At 44.3% G+C, this 19047-nt stretch overlaps 1 protein-coding gene across 7 annotated transcripts in view; it reads left to right on the top strand.

The window, feature by feature from the left end:
- Nucleotides 1-17896, top strand: part of atp11a (ATPase phospholipid transporting 11A) — a 38881-nt gene extending 20985 nt beyond the window's left edge. The window contains exons 7-34 of one of the 7 annotated variants that reach the window (XM_065951850.1): nucleotides 194-322; nucleotides 542-645; nucleotides 731-778; nucleotides 1423-1487; nucleotides 1822-1903; nucleotides 2777-2927; nucleotides 3009-3206; nucleotides 3294-3407; nucleotides 4399-4455; nucleotides 4550-4716; nucleotides 4812-4883; nucleotides 5022-5095; nucleotides 5219-5322; nucleotides 5651-5832; nucleotides 6971-7222; nucleotides 7313-7490; nucleotides 7571-7673; nucleotides 7764-7909; nucleotides 8090-8149; nucleotides 8247-8374; nucleotides 9157-9292; nucleotides 9896-9919; nucleotides 11192-11257; nucleotides 11397-11500; nucleotides 11621-11786; nucleotides 14205-14323; nucleotides 14871-14947; nucleotides 16385-17896. In XM_065951850.1, coding sequence (XP_065807922.1) covers nucleotides 194-322; nucleotides 542-645; nucleotides 731-778; nucleotides 1423-1487; nucleotides 1822-1903; nucleotides 2777-2927; nucleotides 3009-3206; nucleotides 3294-3407; nucleotides 4399-4455; nucleotides 4550-4716; nucleotides 4812-4883; nucleotides 5022-5095; nucleotides 5219-5322; nucleotides 5651-5832; nucleotides 6971-7222; nucleotides 7313-7490; nucleotides 7571-7673; nucleotides 7764-7909; nucleotides 8090-8149; nucleotides 8247-8374; nucleotides 9157-9292; nucleotides 9896-9919; nucleotides 11192-11257; nucleotides 11397-11500; nucleotides 11621-11786; nucleotides 14205-14323; nucleotides 14871-14922 — 3081 coding nt within the window. In that variant the 3' untranslated portion in view covers nucleotides 14923-14947; nucleotides 16385-17896. Of the gene's footprint in view, nucleotides 1-193; nucleotides 323-541; nucleotides 646-730; nucleotides 779-1422; nucleotides 1488-1821; nucleotides 1904-2776; nucleotides 2928-3008; nucleotides 3207-3293; nucleotides 3408-4398; nucleotides 4456-4549; nucleotides 4717-4811; nucleotides 4884-5021; nucleotides 5096-5218; nucleotides 5323-5650; nucleotides 5833-6970; nucleotides 7223-7312; nucleotides 7491-7570; nucleotides 7674-7763; nucleotides 7910-8089; nucleotides 8150-8246; nucleotides 8375-9156; nucleotides 9293-9895; nucleotides 9920-11191; nucleotides 11258-11396; nucleotides 11501-11620; nucleotides 11787-13135; nucleotides 13221-13464; nucleotides 13569-14204 lie in introns of all 7 variants that reach the window. The other 6 variants (XM_065951849.1, XM_065951852.1, XM_065951851.1 and 3 more) reach the window with 6 other exon arrangements.
- The last annotated feature ends 1151 nt before the right edge of the window (nucleotides 17897-19047 follow it).

Here is a 19047-nt window from a genome sequence, read left to right as displayed (position 1 = left end):
CAAAGGTAATGCTTTGCAGTTAAAGTCTAGGGTTTGAGCTCTATCTGACGTAGAGGCAGAGAAATAAAGATTTTAGTAAACCATCAGGTCGATTCCAAACATTACTTCTAGAGGGAGTTTTTTTAGGGGGCCTTACGTCTAAAGGGGTTAATGAATGACAACCGGATGCATCTTCTTCACCTGTCTGCCTCAGGTCGGAGATGTGGTGTCGGTCAAAGAAGACGAGACGTTTCCGTGCGACCTCATCCTCCTCTCGACGTCTCGGGAAGATGGGACCTGTTTCGTCACTACGGCCAGTCTGGACGGAGAGAGCAGCCACAAGGTGTGAACAGTACTCACTTATTAATGTACAAGAATCCCATTTGATATAATAATGATGAAGAACTGAACTTTTACCTCGACCTGATCTGCTCGTTATATATCAAGGTCTATAAAAGGTCCTCTTTTTGCCGTCATCTTTTCTTTCTTCGATCGTCTTTATTTACTCCCCTTGCCTCCCTCCTAACACATCTTGTTCTTCTTAAATCTTCTCCCTGCTCAGACCTACTATGCAGTTCAGGACACCAGAGCGTACAACACAGAGAAGGAGGTGGACTCGATCCACGCGACCATAGAATGTGAACAACCACAGCCCGACCTCTACAAGTCAGTGCAGACGCTCACTCAAACACCTGAAGTAAATAAATGTGTGGAATATTTCTCCTCTCATGTTTTGTTTTGTCCCGCACAGATTTGTGGGAAGAATCAACATCTACATGGACAACGAGCCCGTCGCCAGGTATGTTTGTTTTTGTGAGTGGATATGTGTTAGTCTTAAAGGTCACATATTCTCCTCTTCTTCAGTTTAAATAAGTCTCAGCTCTCCTCAAAACATGTGTGTGAAGTTTCTTGTTCTAAATCCACTCTGATCCTGTATTTGATCATGCCTATAAACCCCTCTATTTCAGCCCTGCTCAGAACAGACTGTTTCTGTATCTGTACCTTTAAATATGTAAATGAGCTGTGTCTGACCACACCCCCTCTCTGGAAGGGCTTGGGTGTACTCGGTCTCCATGTCCTATTGTTTACGGTGAGAAGGCAGACTCAGAGGGCAGAACAAACACCTAGCTGTGGGAGTGTCACCCACCTGGGGGAGGGGCTACTGCCCTTTGTGATGTCATGAAGGGAACATCTCCAAAACGGCCTGTTTGAGCACACATTTTCTGAAAAGTGGAACAGGGAGAAGACAGAGAGGATGGACTTTTCTCATCATTGGGGGGTTTGTAGACGGACTAGAGACACATGTTAGAGTTAGAGGAACATGGGGAAGAGGATTTTTAATAATATGTGACCTTTAAAACAAGAATGTAAAGATAAAATAATACTTGTTATGGGATTTATGGCAATGCAGAAGTCTGAAAATGATCTGTTTTGTTCTTGCAGGCCGTTAGGATCAGAGAACCTGCTGCTGCGAGGAGCCACACTGAAGAACACAGAGTACATATACGGTAAGATCAACAGAAATACACGTCAACGCAACAAAATAATCCTATGTAGAGGGTGTAACCATTTTGAGCACTACAGGTACACCACATTTAAAGGCAGGGTTGGTAATTTCACGCTCTCTCTCTCTCTTGCATCTGCCGGCCGAACAATCCCAAAACGTTTTGTTCCTTTTCTTCATTTAGGCCAAAAATATATTTAAAAGAGTTTAGATAAAACGTACAAATACCGGAGTATTTTCCCCAAACGAAAACACTTTGAGAATGATTCTTTTGTAATTGTTCCCTCTTCTTCTTCTTCTTCTTCTTCTTCTTCTTCTTCTTCTTCTTCTTCTTTCAGCCGTGGCCATCTACACGGGAATGGAAACCAAGATGGCTCTCAACTACCAGTCCAAGTCTCAGAAACGTTCAGCTGTGGAAAAGTAAGCTGACTCTCTCTCTCTCACTCGCTCTCTCTCTCTCTCTCTCTCTCTCTCTCTCTCTCTCTCTCTCTCTCTCTCTCTCGCTCTCATTTTCAAACACATAAACTGTCTCCACTGGCAGCATGAATGCGCCCACACTTAAATAATAATTCATGTTTTTAACTCGTCCGTCTGTCAGTCTTTTCGCTTCTTGATTCATTCACTGACTGTCTCTCTGGCTCGCTGTGATAACTGGATCTCGTCCTTTTCCTTCTGGCATTGACGTGCATCTTGTATCCAGATGGCTTGTTAATAACTGACCGACTGTAGGTGGATTACATTCACACTTCTGCTGCCTGGTCGGCTCATTAGAATTGTATTGGTCCTTCTTTTGCCAAAATGAACTTGGCAGGTACTGAACACCTTTTCTGAGGTCTCTATGTTGGCCTGGATGATCACCATTATGAAGTTAATTTTGTCTCTGACTGACTGGCAAGAGTTCATGCAGGGGATTTAAAATCGAATGCTGCATTAGTTTATTCTGTACAATAAATACAGTATCAATGAAAACACATCCTGAAGGTGTTAATAAATGTGTTTTTTTTTAGCTTGATCTAAGGATGTTCTGCAGAGGTTTGGTCACAAAGCAGGCCAGCGGTCGAGACATTTTAAAGGTCACATATTCTCCTCCTTTGCAGCGACGGAAGCATGCTGCAAATGAAAGAGCGTGATTTAGAAAGTCAAAGTTACACAAAGGCAGAAAACAGACGACCTCCAGACCTGTAGGGGGCGCTCAGTGGAAGAGTTTATCATGGGAGAGAGTGAGGGTATGTTGCTTTCCGTTTTGATAAATAAGAATTTGTATAAATCCTTTCTCGTCGTCTCCTCCTGCAGGTCAATGAACGCCTACCTGGTGGTGTACCTGTGCATTCTCATCGGTAAATCCATCATCAACACCATCATGAAATACGCCTGGCAGGCCGACACCAACAGAGACGAGCCGTGGTACAACCACAGGACGGTGTCAGAGAGAGAGAGACACATAGTGAGTCTATTTTATTACATTCTGTTATAATAATAAATCAAAGAAATCGTCTCCTAAACTCCTCCTGTGTGTCTCCTCCAGCTGATCAGGGCGTTCACAGACTTCCTCGCCTTCATGGTTCTTTTTAACTACATCATCCCCGTGTCCATGTACGTCACCGTGGAGATGCAGAAGTTTCTGGGCTCTTACTTCATCATGTGGGACGACGAGATGTTCGACGAGGAGCTGGGAGAACGAGCCGTCGTCAACACGTCCGACCTGAACGAGGAGCTCGGACAGGTAGCACAGAACGCAAAACATAAAGTGTCACACACCTGAGGGGTCAAACATCCTCCTGTGGTTACATTCAGACCGCTTTGTCTCCAGGTGGAGTACGTGTTTACAGATAAAACAGGAACTCTGACGGAGAACAACATGGAGTTCATCGAGTGCTGTGTGGACGGACACGTCTACGTACCTAACATCATCTGTAACGGACAGGTAACATTTTATTTATCAACATATGTTCCATACAAACCTTCATTTAATGTTTCTAAATTCTGGACAATATATGTTTAAAAAAAAAAAAAAAAAAAAAAAAGCTTGAACATGTCATCATCATCATCATCATCAACCTTTATTTAAGTTCTCGGAGAGATCATTGAGGGGCGACCGTCATTTACAATGATGCGGAGAAAACATACATAAATGATAAACAACGAGAAATGAGATACAGCTACTACAGAAAATAAAATCAATTAAAGAGCAATAAAATATAAAATATAAACACTAAAATCATTTAAAAGCTTGAAATTACCACAGTGATAAGTCAGTAATTCAAATCAAATAAAACAGTTAAAAATAATATTTCTAAAGTGTCCATAAGGGATAAAAGTGCTCAAGTTCAGGTCCTGTTGTAAAATCTTTTTTTTTAGGAGTTGCAGCACTTTGGGGCGCAGGTAGCCTAGTGGTTAGCCTGTGCGCCTCATGTACGGAGGCTGTAGTTCTCGGGGCAGCCCGGGTTTGAATCCGACCTGTCGCTCCTTTCCGTCATGTCGTATCTCTCTCTCTCTCTCTCCTTGATTTCTGACTCTATCCTCTGTCCTGTCCACAAACAGGGGCACGGTAGGGAATTGTTTATTGTGCGCACCATGTACGGAGGCTGTAGTCCTCCAAGCGGGCAGACTGGGTTTGAAACCTGTCGCTCCTTTCCCCACTCTCTCTCTCTCTCTCTCTCTCTCTCTCTCTCTCTGTCCTTGATTTCTTTTGTTTTTGTGTCCAAATCTTTTGATTCAGTTTTTGCAGACAGTACAGAAATGATGTCAGATAAATGTTTGTCAGAGCGTCTGCATAGAAGAAAACAAAAACAAAAAAAACGCTTCCCGAGCTAAATACATTTCCCCTGTGGGATTCATAAAGGATATCTTCTTCTTCTTCTTCTTCTGTTTTAATGTTGTCCTCTGTTTGTTTAATTCACTTTATTTGTTTGTAGGTGATGACGGGTGCAGGTATGGACATGATCGACACGTCACCGGGTCCTGGAGCCAGGGTGAGCACAGCCTCAGATTGGGTGCATCTGTGTGTGTGTGTGTGTGTGTTTAGACGCTAAGGTAACACTCACTGTGGCCCCCCCCCCCCCACAGGAGCACGAGGAGCTGTTTTTCCGGGCGTTGTGTTTGTGTCACACGGTGCAGGTGAAAGAGGAGGAGACGGTGGACGGGATCAAACAAGGAATCCATCAGGGGAAGTCCACCTCCTTCTACATCTCCTCCTCTCCAGACGAGGTGGCGCTGGTGGAGGGCATGAAGAGGTACACACACACACACACACACACACACACACACACACCAGGTGTATCATTTAGTTCCTTCTCCTCTCATATCTTTTCTTCGCTTTGTGCTGCAGACTTGGCTTTACTTTCCTGAGACTGAAGGACAGCCACATGGAGATCTTGAACCGAGAAGACGAGATCGAGAGGCGAGTTTGTCTCTTTAAAACATTTCTCTAATCTTTATTAAGTCGTTCTCTCGATACGCTGCAGTGTGCATCCAGTAAAACTTCATCTGGACGTTTTTTATTTTAAATTAATGACAAGAGTTTTTTTTGTATTTCCAGGTTTGAGCTGCTCGAGGTTTTAACGTTCGACTCGGTCAGGCGGAGGATGAGCGTCATTGTCAGATCGAGCACCGGTAACAAACTGTTCATATCTCTGAATGTTGGAGTGCAGGATTTCTCCTCTACTCTCTCTGACACTGTGTGTGTGTGTGTGTGTGTGTGTGTGTGTGTGTGTGTGTGTGTGTGTGTGTGAGCAGGTGAGCTCTATCTCTTCTGTAAAGGTGCAGACTCCTCCATCTTCCCTCGGGTGATATCAGGAAAGGTGGAGCAAATCAAAGCTCGGGTGGAGCACAACGCAGTGGTGAGTACACACACACTCACACTAACACACACACACTCACACTAACACACACACACACACACACACACACACACACACACACACACACACACACACACACACATCACGTCATACATACAAAAGAATAATTCATAAATAACACAATCTCCGTCTATCATAATTTGTTTTTCTGTGTGTCTGAGAGTTTCAAAGGATGGGTAACTTTAGTGGTTTCCACAGTTACCGTACATGATGACGGCAGTTTCCATGGTTACCACAGAAAGACACATTTCTTTATTTAGCAGTTTTTGAAGATAAATAACCTGTCTTTGTCCCCTCTCTTCTTCAGGAGGGTCTCAGGACGCTCTGTGTCGCCTATCGTCCTCTCAGTCCTGAACAGTACCAGGAGGTCTGTGACCTGCTGAACGGGGCCAAACTCGCTCTTCAGGATCGAGACAGGCAACTCGCCGAGGCTTACGACCTGATCGAGAAAGACCTGATTCTTCTGGGAGCCACGGCTGTGGAGGACAGGTGGAGTGTCTCAGATATTTGATTTCCCGACTTTAGAAACTGGGACCAGCCTTTATCCTGATTTGGAGAAAGATTTGTTCCCTGCAGAACTCTGAAAGACAACCAGATTCTGAGTGCGTTTAAATGGACTTCAGTATCCCTGTTTTGATCTGGTTTTCTGTTTTTGTGTTTGTGCATATCCTGATTTTTGACAAACTGGATTTTTACTACCTGGAGAACTTTCTGACAGCTTCCTACTACCCACACACGCGCTGCCTCAACCAAGTGACATATCAGCAAAACTAGAGAGCGTCTTACTCCTGTAGCCATGAAGAACTTGAGTTTTGTCTTTCGATGATGAACATATTAGATTTATTTAGTTATACAAGTTTCAGGTTACATAATTTACATATTAAGCAATACTACAGGTCTGTTGGGCAGTGGGCCCACCAGAGAACAAACCTTCATAGAGGCAAATAAGGTGGTGAACAAACACATCTGGAATGACCTACACAATCACGACAATGGACATCATGTTCCTCACATTCACACCGCCTTGGACGCTCTGTACCTCCTGCAGAGTTTCTCCCCATCAGGGGGCATGGTGCCATAGCCATAGTGATGAGGGAAAATGGGAAGAGGTGTTCTGGGCTCAGCATACACCAGTGTGTTGGTGTAGGCATGTATGCAGAGCCAGTCGTTTGGGTTTGTAGCAGTGTGTATTAAGGTTGGGCTGACCTATTCAAGTCTGTGGTGAACTTGCTACAGGATGCCGGTTTCCTGACACATTCTCAACGGTTTCCTGTTGCTGAAAATAAGGTCAATGTGCCATATCTGCAACGCCATGTTTGCTGTTATTAGTGCTAAGCCTGCAATAAGCCTCAGTCTCATTTTATTTTTCTCAGATTTTCAAATTTCTCCTGTAAAGATTAACATCACAGACGTCTGCACAAATCAGACGCAGTGATCAGAAACCGGGATCATATCATATCCTGAATATGATCAACACAGTGTCCTATTATTTATATATTTTAGGGTCTAAAAGAAAAAAAGGAACAAGAAGCTTTCTTTACAAAGCCACACTCCATTTAAAATTCAATAATTTGACCTTTAAAACCTGGAAGTTCATCGTCTGTTTTCATCCTCTCCATCCCGTCAGGCTCCAGGACAAAGCGGCAGACACCATCGAGTCTCTGCACAAAGCGGGCATGAAGGTGTGGGTGCTGACCGGTGACAAGATGGAGACGGCGGCCGCGACCTGCTACGCCAGCAAGCTGTTCCGCCGCAACACCCAGATCCTGGAGCTGACGACCAAACGCACCGAGGAGCAGAGCCTCCACGACGTCCTGTTTGACCTGAGCAGGACGGTCCTGAGGCAGCACGGAGGCATGACCCGGGACACCTTCTCCAGGTGTGTGTTTGTGTTTGAATAACAAGCTGTCCAACTTTTTAGAAAACCCTTTCAGCTGATTATCTGACCGGTGCTCACTTTGTTACCCAGTTTATCGGGAGACTGCACGGACTACGGTCTGATCATCGACGGAGCGACCCTCTCTGCGGTGATGAGGCCGGCTCAGGAGGACTCGAACTCAGGGAACTACAAAGAGATCTTCCTGGAAATCTGCAGAAACTGCAGCGCCGTGCTCTGCTGTCGGATGGCTCCGCTGCAGAAAGCACAGGTACAAAGAGCGACAACTCGGGCGCTCGGTCGACATTTAGCTGCTGTGAGAAGTCGTGAATATGGTTTTTGTATTTCTAGATTGTGAAGCTGATCAAGGCTTCCAAAGAGCACCCGATCACGCTGGCGATCGGAGACGGAGCGAACGATGTCAGCATGATCCTCGAGGCGCACGTCGGCATCGGTTAGTGCTTTAAAACCTTTTCATGATTCACCATCAGACTGCTCAACACAGCTTGTTCTTCAGAGGATCAACCTTTCTGTGTCTCTGCAGGGATCATGGGTAAGGAGGGGCGTCAGGCGGTGAGGAACAGCGACTACGCCATCCCAAAGTTCAAACACCTCAAGAAGATGCTGCTCGTCCACGGACATTATTACTACATCCGCATCTCTGAGCTCGTGCAATATTTCTTCTACAAGGTAACCTGTGGTCAAAAATACAGTTGAATAAGTTGAAGTCTGGTAGTTTGTGAAGTGAATAAATAAAGTTGTGTCTCGCTCCTGTTGTGCATTGATTTGTATATTTTCAAACAAGAATAAAAAACTCTTTTCATCGCTTCTTTCATCACTGACTGCTTGTGTTGAACTTTCTTTCTGCAGAACGTCTGTTTCATCTTCCCCCAGTTCCTCTACCAGTTCTTCTGCGGCTTCTCACAACAGGTACGATCGCCCAGCCAGCCACTCCAAGTGACCAGAAGAAGAGAACGATGAAAATGCTAAATAAACTTTGTAAATCTCTCCCTGTGTTTCTCTGCAGCCGCTGTACGACACGGCGTACTTGACTCTGTACAACATCAGCTTCACGTCGCTGCCCATCCTCCTCTACAGCCTCATCGAGCAGCACATCAACATGGACATCCTGAAGAAGGACCCGTCGCTCTACAGGTATATACATGATGACCTCTGAATGTGTGATTGCACATTCTTCAATCGACCCCTCAGAAATACAAGAATTCATGTTTTTTAGAAGAGTTTGACGTGCAGAAACCTTCTGACTTTAATTGAGTTTGTTTGGGTTCAGTTTGCTCAGAGCTCAAATATTTCCAAATTGAGAACTCGAGGTTTCACATGATGGAAGTCAGCAGTCTTGACTTTCCTCTTTTCTCATCTTGTGTCCCTTCGATAACACACCCCAGTCCAGGAAGAATACTTTCTTTGCATTATTTATATTTGCCGGTACGGCTCTGTGCTGGGATGCAGAAAGCATCAGACAGGAACAGGACACATTCCTGCCCGTTACCGTGGAAACAAGGAAAACTTAAAGCAGGGAGAGAAGCAGCAAAAAGTCAAACAGAGCCTCAGTGACAACAGCATGAGCAGTCAGGAACATCATCAAAGGAGGAGGAGCTGTGCAGAGCGTCGGCAGCAAGAGCCGCTTAAAGAAGGCGGCTTGGTGCAATTAGCCAATAGGAGGCTTTGAAGCTCATCGGCTGTCCGTCAGCTGATCAGGGCTTGCATGAGATCAGCTGTTAATGCAACACTGGCGTGATAGCAGAGCATGACGCTCAGTTTAATGTCTCAGGTCGTTCAGTGTTTTATTCTTTATGATGCACATGAATCAAAATCAAATCATTTCTGATGTTTGTCCTCTAAAGTGCAGCTTCACGCAGCATTCATCAGTAAATCTATAAACACCCTCATGTCTGATGTTTTCTTCCTGTTCGCAGAGATATCGCTAAAAACTCTCTGCTGCGGTGGCGCAACTTCATTTACTGGACCGTCCTCGGCGTTTACGACGCCGTCGTGATGTTCTTCGGCGCTTACTTCCTGTTTGACAACACCACCTTCACCAGCAACGGACAGGTAACACCCACACCTCCAAGACGGCACCTTTAAATTCAATCAAGGAGAGTTTGTGTTTTTGTCTTCATCATCGACGTTTCCACAGACAGTTTAAAGATAACAAACTGATGAGAAGTTTTCAGTTTTGTGTTTTATTTTATGAATAATTTGCAGGTTAGAACGCAGAGCTGGATAAACACTGAAGCTTCAGAGTCCACCACATGGTGCCCTGTGTGAGCATCCACTCTAGAGAGGAGGGGGGGAGACAGCTCTCTATGATGTTTTTAAATTAGACTGCAGTACCCATTTTAACCACTAGGTGTCAGAGTTACATATCGCTCCTTTAAAAGCTGTGAAGCGTTCTGTTTTTCACATCGTCTGGTTTTCCTCCATCTTCCTCTGAGTTTGATTTATTTTTATTTCCAGAAACTTGATTTGCTCGATATTTTCTTATGCACTGATTATTTATTTTTATTCTTCTCCAGCCACTGAATGACTGTTTATCGTTTTATTATAATTTTCTTCTCTTTCTTCCTCTCCTGGCCTCCTCCTCCTTTTCTTCTTCTTCGTCTCCTCTTACCTTTGTGTTGCTTTTTTCTTTTTGCTTCTCTTTCCTCCTCCCAGCTAATGACAACCAACACACAGATGGTAAGCCTGTCTCTCTCTCTCTTTCTCTCTCTCTTTGTCATTTCTCCCTCCTTTCCAACTCTCTGTTTGGTCCTTAAACACATCACCCGTTCATCTCATGTCGAGCCCCTTACCGCTTGCCATAGATACACCGCCTGTAGGCTTCTGTGTAGTGATCCATCCCCACTTTGACGTCCCTTTCTTTTTGTGTGTTTAGAAGTTTCAAACGAGCACTCCTGCTTCTGTTACATGACATCTGAGACTTTGAGCCTCTTTCTAATCTAATTCTCCTCTGAGCCATCAGTCTATTGATAGGATGATTTGTAGAGAAATGCCAGAGGTGGGGTCTAAATGGGATGCAGAGAGGTCGGTAATGATTTTTACATCAACACAAAATAAATCTAAAGTGTTAAAAAGCGCCATATATCTGCTGCGTTTTATCTTCAGTTCAGGTTTTCTCTCGACTGCTCCATCGTCTAAACGTGGACAGACATGAACAGAGCTCTCTGTTTACATTCAAACATCGGCTCTGTGCTCTTCTGCTGGGCTGTCAAGAAACCCAGAAATGTTCATTCTGAATCTGAAGTTGTCATGCGTTGTGTCTTCCGGATCGTCATGCATTTCTTTCATAGTCTAGGTTTCAGATTTGCAAGAATCGAGAAAGCGCGCACATCCAAACTGAAGAGGGGAGGCGCAGATTTGTGCAAAAAGTCACTTAAACAAAGAGAAAGACGGCGTGCACGCTGTTCCAGACATGTACCGTATTTCACCAGGGTGACGTTTGGAGCACACCTGTAGTCTCATGAAGTGTGTCAGCCGTCTTTCAAAGATAATTGTTGATTTCTAAAAGTCACACAAAGCTCTTTGACTTGCATATCAGTTCTTTGGGTTACATTAAAATAATGTAAAAACACGTCATGTCACCAGTTTTCCCCCTTCATCGTATCCTCTGATGATCTCTTCCTCGCTGTCTGAGCTCCCTCCATCTGTTGGATTGATTGATTCCTCATTTAATATGTGAACTTTTAAGTTTCTTTTTTGTATGACTTCATCAAAATCAGGCCTTTTAGAAGGATTGTATCCACGTCACCTGTGATCAAAATGTTTAAATATCACCCAGACACTTATTTTAGACCTTTAGAAAAGCTGCTTAGATTCACTTTAAGTTCCAGCTGCTTAAACGAGCTGCACAAACACGTCATGCACTCACTGACGAGGCGTTCAGGTGACTTTGATTTGAGGGAAAATGCACTTTGATCATGTGAAATGTGTGTCGTCACTTTCCCTCTGCAGATGTTTGGAAACTGGACGTTCGGGACGCTGGTGTTCACCGTGCTTGTCTTCACTGTTACCTTCAAGGTAAAGCACACACACACACACACACACACACACACACACACACACACACACACACACACACTGGGAGAGTTGTTAAAGTGAGCTGTGGAGTCTGACAGGTGCAAACCTCGCCCTCTGATCTCTCCCCTCTCTGCTGCAGTTGGCTCTGGATACTCATTACTGGACCTGGATCAACCACTTCATCATCTGGGGCTCGCTCATCTTCTTTGTCATCTTCTCTCTGCTGTGGGGAGGGATCATCTGGTGAGTGTTTGGAGAGCCAGTTCTTCTAATTAAAACAAAGATGTGGACGCACAGGAAAAAACACAAACCAAAGAGGCGTCCTAAAACTTTATTTCCTGATATTCCTCTCCTCTTCCTCAGGCCCTTCCTCAACTACCAGAGGATGTACTACGTGTTCATGCAGATGTTGTCGAGCGGCCCGGCCTGGCTCAGCATCATCCTCCTCATCACAGCCAGTCTGGTGCCAGACGTGGTGAAGAAGGTCATCTGGAGGGCGCTGTGGCCCACCACCACTGAACGCATCCAGGTGGGTTCACACACACATGTGCTCTGTCGTAGCTGTGGCTGTATAAAAGAAGAAGAAGAAGCCTTTAAGAAGCTTTATCAACGGATTTACCTCAGGTCCTGCAGAAAAGGAAAGAACAGCTCCTTCTGCTGGGCAAATTAATTTAGCAGAACTAGCTCGACTTTGTGCAGATTTATCAAAATGTTAAGTCACATTTCCTGCAACCAGAGTCGTCTTAAACATGTTTAATATCTATAATGATGAAGCGTGTTCAATGTGTGACTGTGGGTCGGCAGGTGTGTGCTGGCCTCGGCTACGTCCCCGCTCTGCTGGATGTAAGTCAGAGAAGAACTCCCTCTCTGTGTGCAGTGCTCCTGTTCATGACTAGAAACTAATACTCCAATATTTCATTCATTATTTAGACATGTAACCTTTTTTTAGGAAGTATTTTTCTCCTCTGCTCGGCATTAAAAACAGAAGACGACGGGTGGAAAGTGTCGGAGGAAAACTAAACTTTTACGACTGAAGTGGAGAAAACCAAAGACAACAAACGGGACAATTTAGGCTGAAAGATATCGAGTCAAAGAGGAAAATATTCATTTGAAGTAACTGTATTGAAAGTAGTGATATCGGCCGACTGTTCGAGATATCTTGATAAAAAATATGATTTTGGGACCGTAGCATTTCAGCCAGATTTTAACAAAACATGTTTTTCTAACCAAATTTGACTTCTTCTTGGGTTCATTGGCTCATAAGAAATACTGAGTAATACCTCGAGTAGAAAATTGTGTTTTTGGCAGCTCGTAAATTTCAGCTGAATTTGGTCAGAAAACAGTTTGATGCATTCCTCTGATGGCGAGAAGAAGGCGATCATGAGCCCCTAAAAATCCTGCAGTACTGAGAGACACACAGAAACAGAAACACATGTTCTGTCCGAGGCTCTGGGGTCAAGCTGCAGGGCCGTGTGTCCTTTTAGCTGCAGGTGCAATAAATAAATATAAAGTGTTTTCAGTGTTTTTTGGTTGGATCAGCTGCTGCAGAACAGAAAATCCACGAGAGAGTATTCAGCGTCTTTTTAACGAGTTTGTTCTTCCACTTGTTTGCAGTGAGGTTTGATGTTTTTCCTCCTGATGAACCTGAGCAGCCTTCTTCTTCTTCTTCATGTCTGTAACCTCTCCTGTCCTAATCACTGCCCTTAAAGCTGCGGCGTCTGAGAGTCTGAAAACCAACCTCTTTACACCTGTCTCCTGATCTTCTAAGACTTTAACTCTTAACGAAATCATGTGGCTTTTCTCTCCTTGTCAATTCCTCCCTCTGCACTCCTGGCTCCTCTTTTCCTTCCTCTGCTCCCTTCCTCTCCTCTGTGGCAGAATCAGCGCCGCTGTCTGGCCTCCGAGCCCTCCACCATTTTTATGCTGTCTCAGACTTCCAGCAGAATGAGTTTCTAACCCTGAGGTGACCCCCTGCCTCTCCTCCTGTATCTAAACTTTTACATCCCTCTTTTCTCTGTGTTTTTTTATTTCTTAATTTCTCTGTTTCGCATGACTTTTACAAAACCATTTGATTGCATGCTCGTGCGTCTTCATCAAAAAGTGTATTTCCCCGCCTGTTCATCATCATCACGTGTGGAGCGATGTTTTGTTTTGTGTGTATTTGTGTTAATGTGCTTGTCTCTGAATGTGTGTGCGTGTGTCCACAGAGAGTGAGGGATAAGAGAGAGTTTGAGAGAGCGCTGGCCTATCACAGCTCTGACTCCTTATTAGATGACGTAGCTGTCACAGAAACCTAAAGGGCTGCAGCACGGTAAACCATCACCTGTGTGTGTGCGGGTGTGCAGGTGTGTGTGTGTGGGTGCTGGTTGATGGTGTTAACAGTTTTGCGGTGGTGTGTGGTTTGCAGGTTTGGCTTTTTGGAGACTAACACCTGGGTTGTAGTTTCATGTTTTGAGGTTCATTTTGGACCTTACATCCTCCAGGTGTGGTTTTAAAACAGCTTCATTCTGTTTATTTGAAACTGTGGCGCCCTCTAGTGGCTCATTTCCGCATGACTGCAATGTTAGAAGACTTAATTCTGAAGGGGATTGAACTTTCATGCACGTTTTATTCCATTTGCACGTTTTTTTATGGTGTTTGTTTTTATTTTCTGTGAGTGTTTGGGATTGCATCGTTTGTGTCTCCAACAGAGGAGACGGGACATTGTCGTCACAGCTGCCAGGAAGTGAATTAAACACTGTACAGTACGTTGTCATGATTAAGACATTACATCATCTGGTTACGCAGAATTAAAGCCAACTGAGTTCAAATGAAGATTAAAAGAACACAAATTCACGTTTTCATTTCTGGCCAGCTGTGATCAAAATGTCTCGTCCACGTCCTCTCTGCAAAACTCCACGACTAACAACTTCTTCTCTATTTTCACTTCCTCCCCGTCTCTCCGCAGAACGCTGATAAACTCTACAAAGGCCAGCTGTCCGAGTTCTCCCCCCTGGCTCATCTCCACGCTCCCAACAAAGCGGGCGGTCAGCGGCGAGGCTCGGCCGCTCAGAGGAACCCTCGCAGGTCTGAACGCTTAACCAAGAAAATCATGTTCACACGCTGGCAGGAAAAGCCAAACTACTGCACCTTCAGCCCCCTCCTCCGATTCGCTGACGGCACCCTGAACTCGAAGCAGGGGCACGCCTACAGCGGGGCGGGGCCTGACACATCGGTTTAATTTATTCCGTCTTGATTTTTTTTTATTCTTAGACTCTGATATCAGAAAACGGGTCCCGAGCGGACCAGAACTCGTTTTTATTTATGTTTCTGTGCAACGAAAGTGACCTTCAAACTGTTCCCGAGTCTGCAGCCAAGCGTGGCGCAAAGCATTATGGGAAGGACCTCGCTCGCCGCCTCCAAAGGGCTCAGTGTAATGATGTCACAACAAACACTTAAACACTAAAGATCCATGCACTGGCCCTTTAAATCCGCCTGAAGTGTTAGGATTTAAACGACTCGTCCCGTGTTGTGATTGTGCTGATGAGTGTGATGATGACCAATCGTGTTCTTTTCTTCATCCCTGTCATCTCTCTCTCTCTCTCTCTCTCACTCTTTTTTTTCCTCTCTTCAGGAATAACTGGTGTTGCCTGTGTGCAAACATTTTATCCCGAAACACGCCCTAACGTCTGCGTCAGATCCTACGACACTGTAAGGACGAGCGTGGTAGAGCAGGAGAGACAAAGTGTTGGACATGTGGGGCGCGGTGGGACTTTTTTTAAACATTCTTCTTCACATATTTTGAGGTTTTAAGAACTAAAAGATACAAACGGGTTGAGTGGGGAACTGCAGGCGTGAAACTTGCCGTCAGGTCCGATCACACAGAGGCGCCCTGAGAGCGTCAGGGCTCGAGTGCAGGCGGGCGACCAAATCAAATCAGGAGGGAAAAATGGATTTGAGCAAACAAAGAGCTCTCTCCGTTGCTTTGCTCCCTGATGAGGCGGGGGGAACGCATCCTTCTTGATTTGACCTTCTGCCTCAGCCAAAATAATAATAATCTTTATTTATAGAGCACTTTTCAAAAAGTTACAAAGTGCTTTACAAGGACAGCAAATATAAAAACAGACAGGTCATAGAATAATAAACAAGGCAAGATTAAGGAAGAAAAATCACTTTAAAATATAAAATCCCTTTTTTAAAAGAACTGTGGAATACAAACAATTCTTTTAAAGGAATTCTAAAATGTAAAATAAAATCAGGAAAGGCTCGCCGGAAAAAGTGTGCCTTAAGAAGAGACTTTAGAAAGATGACTGATTCTAAAAGTGACATTGATGAACGCTGCGACTCTGAGGCTTGAGCTGAAAAGTTGAAAATGTTCTGAACTTTTACGCTACAAAAACACCTCAATGGTTTTGTCTGCGATGCGTCTCTGTGTGACCGACCCCCTTGCTCTTCTAAAAGTCGTTGTTTTGTCCCTCACAGGCTCCGATTTGTGTCCACTTGAAGTACACAAAGCATCTCTTTAGACAGAGATTTTGTTTTGGGGGGGATGCTTTTTAAAAAACCCAGAATCAGACATTTTCCAGCGCTCATCAAACCCCACAACCAACACTTTGAGCTTTACTCATCCATGTGGAGTGTTAGATCTGTTTTCCTCTGTGTGCTGATATTTGATGTCCTTCAGTCTTTAAAGCACTTTACCTAGCTTTTTTATGACTTCCTGTTTCAGTGGTAGAGTCCAGTAAAAGTAGCTGCTTCCTCCTGTTTGCCTTAATGTCACCATGTGAAGCCCCCCTGACAGCCCCCCCACAGATCAGGTACCAAAGAAACTTGAACACCTCTGAAACTACTCACCGAGGTCAGACTACACCGTCTGTTTGTCAGCTTCTTAATTCACTCACTTCCTGGTTTCTTCGCTCCTCACGGTGGAGAAAATCTGAAGCGCAGAGTTCAGCGTTTCAGCGATAACAGATGTGAAGCGCACACATTCAAACAGACGTGTTTTCCTCCTCAGAGTGTCTCCACATTGTGCCTGTCAGCTCGTGTGATTGTGTTCAAGGAGCCCGCCCGAGATTCTTCACCTTGAAAAACGGCCTTCACAGACGAGCGCTCTGTTCCAACACTTCTCCTCTCTGCTTTTCTTTCTAGCTTTGTCTTCTTCATTTCTTCTCTTTCTGGAAGTTTTCCTACCTCTGTGTGAGAGAGAGAGAGAGAGAGAGAGAGAGAGAGAGAGAGAGCCGCCTCCAGCCGTCTAACCTCCATCATCATCATCCTCTCCATCCATCAAAGAAACGTCATCGCTCGTTCTGTTTCCTACTCTGAATAGGACTTGTATGAACCAAAGCCTTGTTGCTGCTAGAGATCCTTTTAGCTGCTTTAACTTTAGGTGCCTTGTGCTAGATGATCTGTTTCTGCTTCATTAATCACAACGTTTCAAAGGATGTCTGGATGTTTGGCGGAGAAAGAGTCAGGTTCAACTGTCACAGAAAAACAGCGCTGAATAATTCTAAAATATCCACAAACGACAAACAAACTAATGAGGTTTGCTGAATATTTGTTTTTTATTGTTTCTATTCCAGAAGTTTTATACGTGTCCACGAGGACGTCTGTCTCTGAGATGTTATTTTTACTGTTTTCTTTTCTCCTCCGTTTCCTCCACGACTGAGCACACTGGAAATAAATCACCCTGATGTTGAATCTACTTTGTATTTGAATGGAAAAAAACTTGAAGCGCTCGGCTCTGTCCATCGAGTTCAGATATTCTGTGCATGTTTCTTTTTCTCTAAACATCTCTGACGTCTCGCTTTCTACTTCAGTATTTATTTTTTAAATGAACAGAGAAGCGGAGGAGATCTTGGACTGTGGGAGTCTGATACATCCACAGATTGAATCGTATTCTCCGGCTGCAGATTAAAGGGGAATTTCACCAAAAAATGCCCGACCTCTTACGGTATGACGCCGTGCAGAACGGAGCAGCTTTCTCCCAAATATGAAGACTTTCTTTGGAGGCCATTTTTGTTTTGATTGGACAGGACGTCTGCAGAGAGTCAGGAAACATCAGGAGGAGCGAGACGGTGAGATGACTGGCAGCAAAGGGCAAAGGTCAGATTCATACCCACAGCGTCTCTCTTCAGCCGTCCTGTCCAATAAAGACTAAACGTCTCCCCTGTTCCATCACAGGAATCCACACGACTTGTACTTGTGTTTTACTTTCTATCAGAGACAGTATTTAATGTGTGTCTTATTTATTTAGACGAGTATCTGAACAAGCAGACGGGACACGGCTGATGTGACAGATCGTCTGAATTTAAAGTCGATAAACTGTCCTCGTCTTTCAGCAGACATCCGAACTGACAGCCTTCAAACTGAACGTTTCCGTGTGTTATGATTGTATAGTGTTCAATATTTCAAAATAACCCTCAGTATGTAAACGTCTGTGTGCACCGAGCTGCAGCATATATATATATGAATAAACGATATATATATACATGTAGTTATGTTAATTGATGTACAGTTTTGGGGTCTTTTTATATACAGTTTTTAACAGAGTCATATCAAACATATCTTGTGGATTTTTGCCAACCTTCCTGTAGTCATCGATGGCAAACGACTGTACATTCGCTTGGAAATAAAAGCCAGAAATGGAAATGTAAAGATGAATGAAGTAATGTGTTTGATTTCTTCCTCGTTAGTAACGGTTGTGGTTACCGCCTGGCTCAGGGCTGGAGACAGAGACAGAGAGAGAGAGGTCACACACAGATAAAGAGAATAAAGGCTGAGGCGAGAGGCTCCTGTCAGACGGGGATTCAAACCAGGAACCTCCTCGCTGTGACACAAGGTTCCCTGCAGAGTCCTTAAAGGTTCATTTTTGTGCTTTTGTCTTCTCTCTCAATCTGTTTCTTCACAAGACTCTTTAAACATAATTTTATTCCTCTCTGTCAAGAGCATCACATTCCTCCTTTCTACACATTATCATTTTAAACGTTTGCCATGACTCCTCTTTTAGTCACAGGTGCAGAAACCGAATGTGCAGACTTCGCCAGGAATAAATGCAAATCAAAAAGCTTGCAATTCACTTTAATGGGATGTATCTCCTGGTGTGCAAAGCATTGTGGGTCAGAAAAGCCTTGAAAATATCAGATTTTAATACAGTTCTACATTTCACATAGCAGACGCTTTTAAGTACATCACTAATTCATTCATACACCACCAGCAAAGCAGCAGGAGCAGCAGGAGCAGCAGGAGCAGCAGGAGCAGCAGGAGCAGCAGGGGTTAAGTGTCTTGCCTCAAGGACACATCGGACATGTTGTTCAGCCAGGAACCTCGAACCCTTGACCTTCCGGTTGAGCAGCGTCGACTCTACCCACTGAGCCACAGTCGATGCTAAACGAGACATGAAGAAGTCAGACAAGGTTTAACCATTTAAAATATTTGGGCATTTTACATATTTTGCTTTACTTTAAAGTATAAAAGTGTCTGTAGTGAAACTAAACTTCAGCACACGGTGTGTCGCTGCACTTCCTGCGTCAGCCACAGGGAGGCAGTCGAGTACCTCAGATGTTTTCACAGCTTCTGAGGCCTCCAAAGATCTGAGTTGACATATCAACCATCTCAGGAGTTCCTGCAGATCTGAATCTGATGAAATCAAAGATTACAGAGATAGTGTCTCTAATTAATCTGAATCAAAACCGCACTTTTTAAATGGTTAAAAGCAACAACGTGTGTTTTAGGTTAAATGTGTTGCTTTAAGTTGCTCCAGGGCTGCAGTCTGCACCATCCGAGGACGTCAACAAGATTAGGATGGAGGCTGA

Source organism: Labrus bergylta, chromosome 24 (genome assembly GCF_963930695.1).
Source record: "Labrus bergylta chromosome 24, fLabBer1.1, whole genome shotgun sequence".
NCBI lineage: Eukaryota > Metazoa > Chordata > Actinopteri > Labriformes > Labridae > Labrus > Labrus bergylta.
This window is presented reverse-complemented; position numbering and strand designations above follow the sequence as displayed.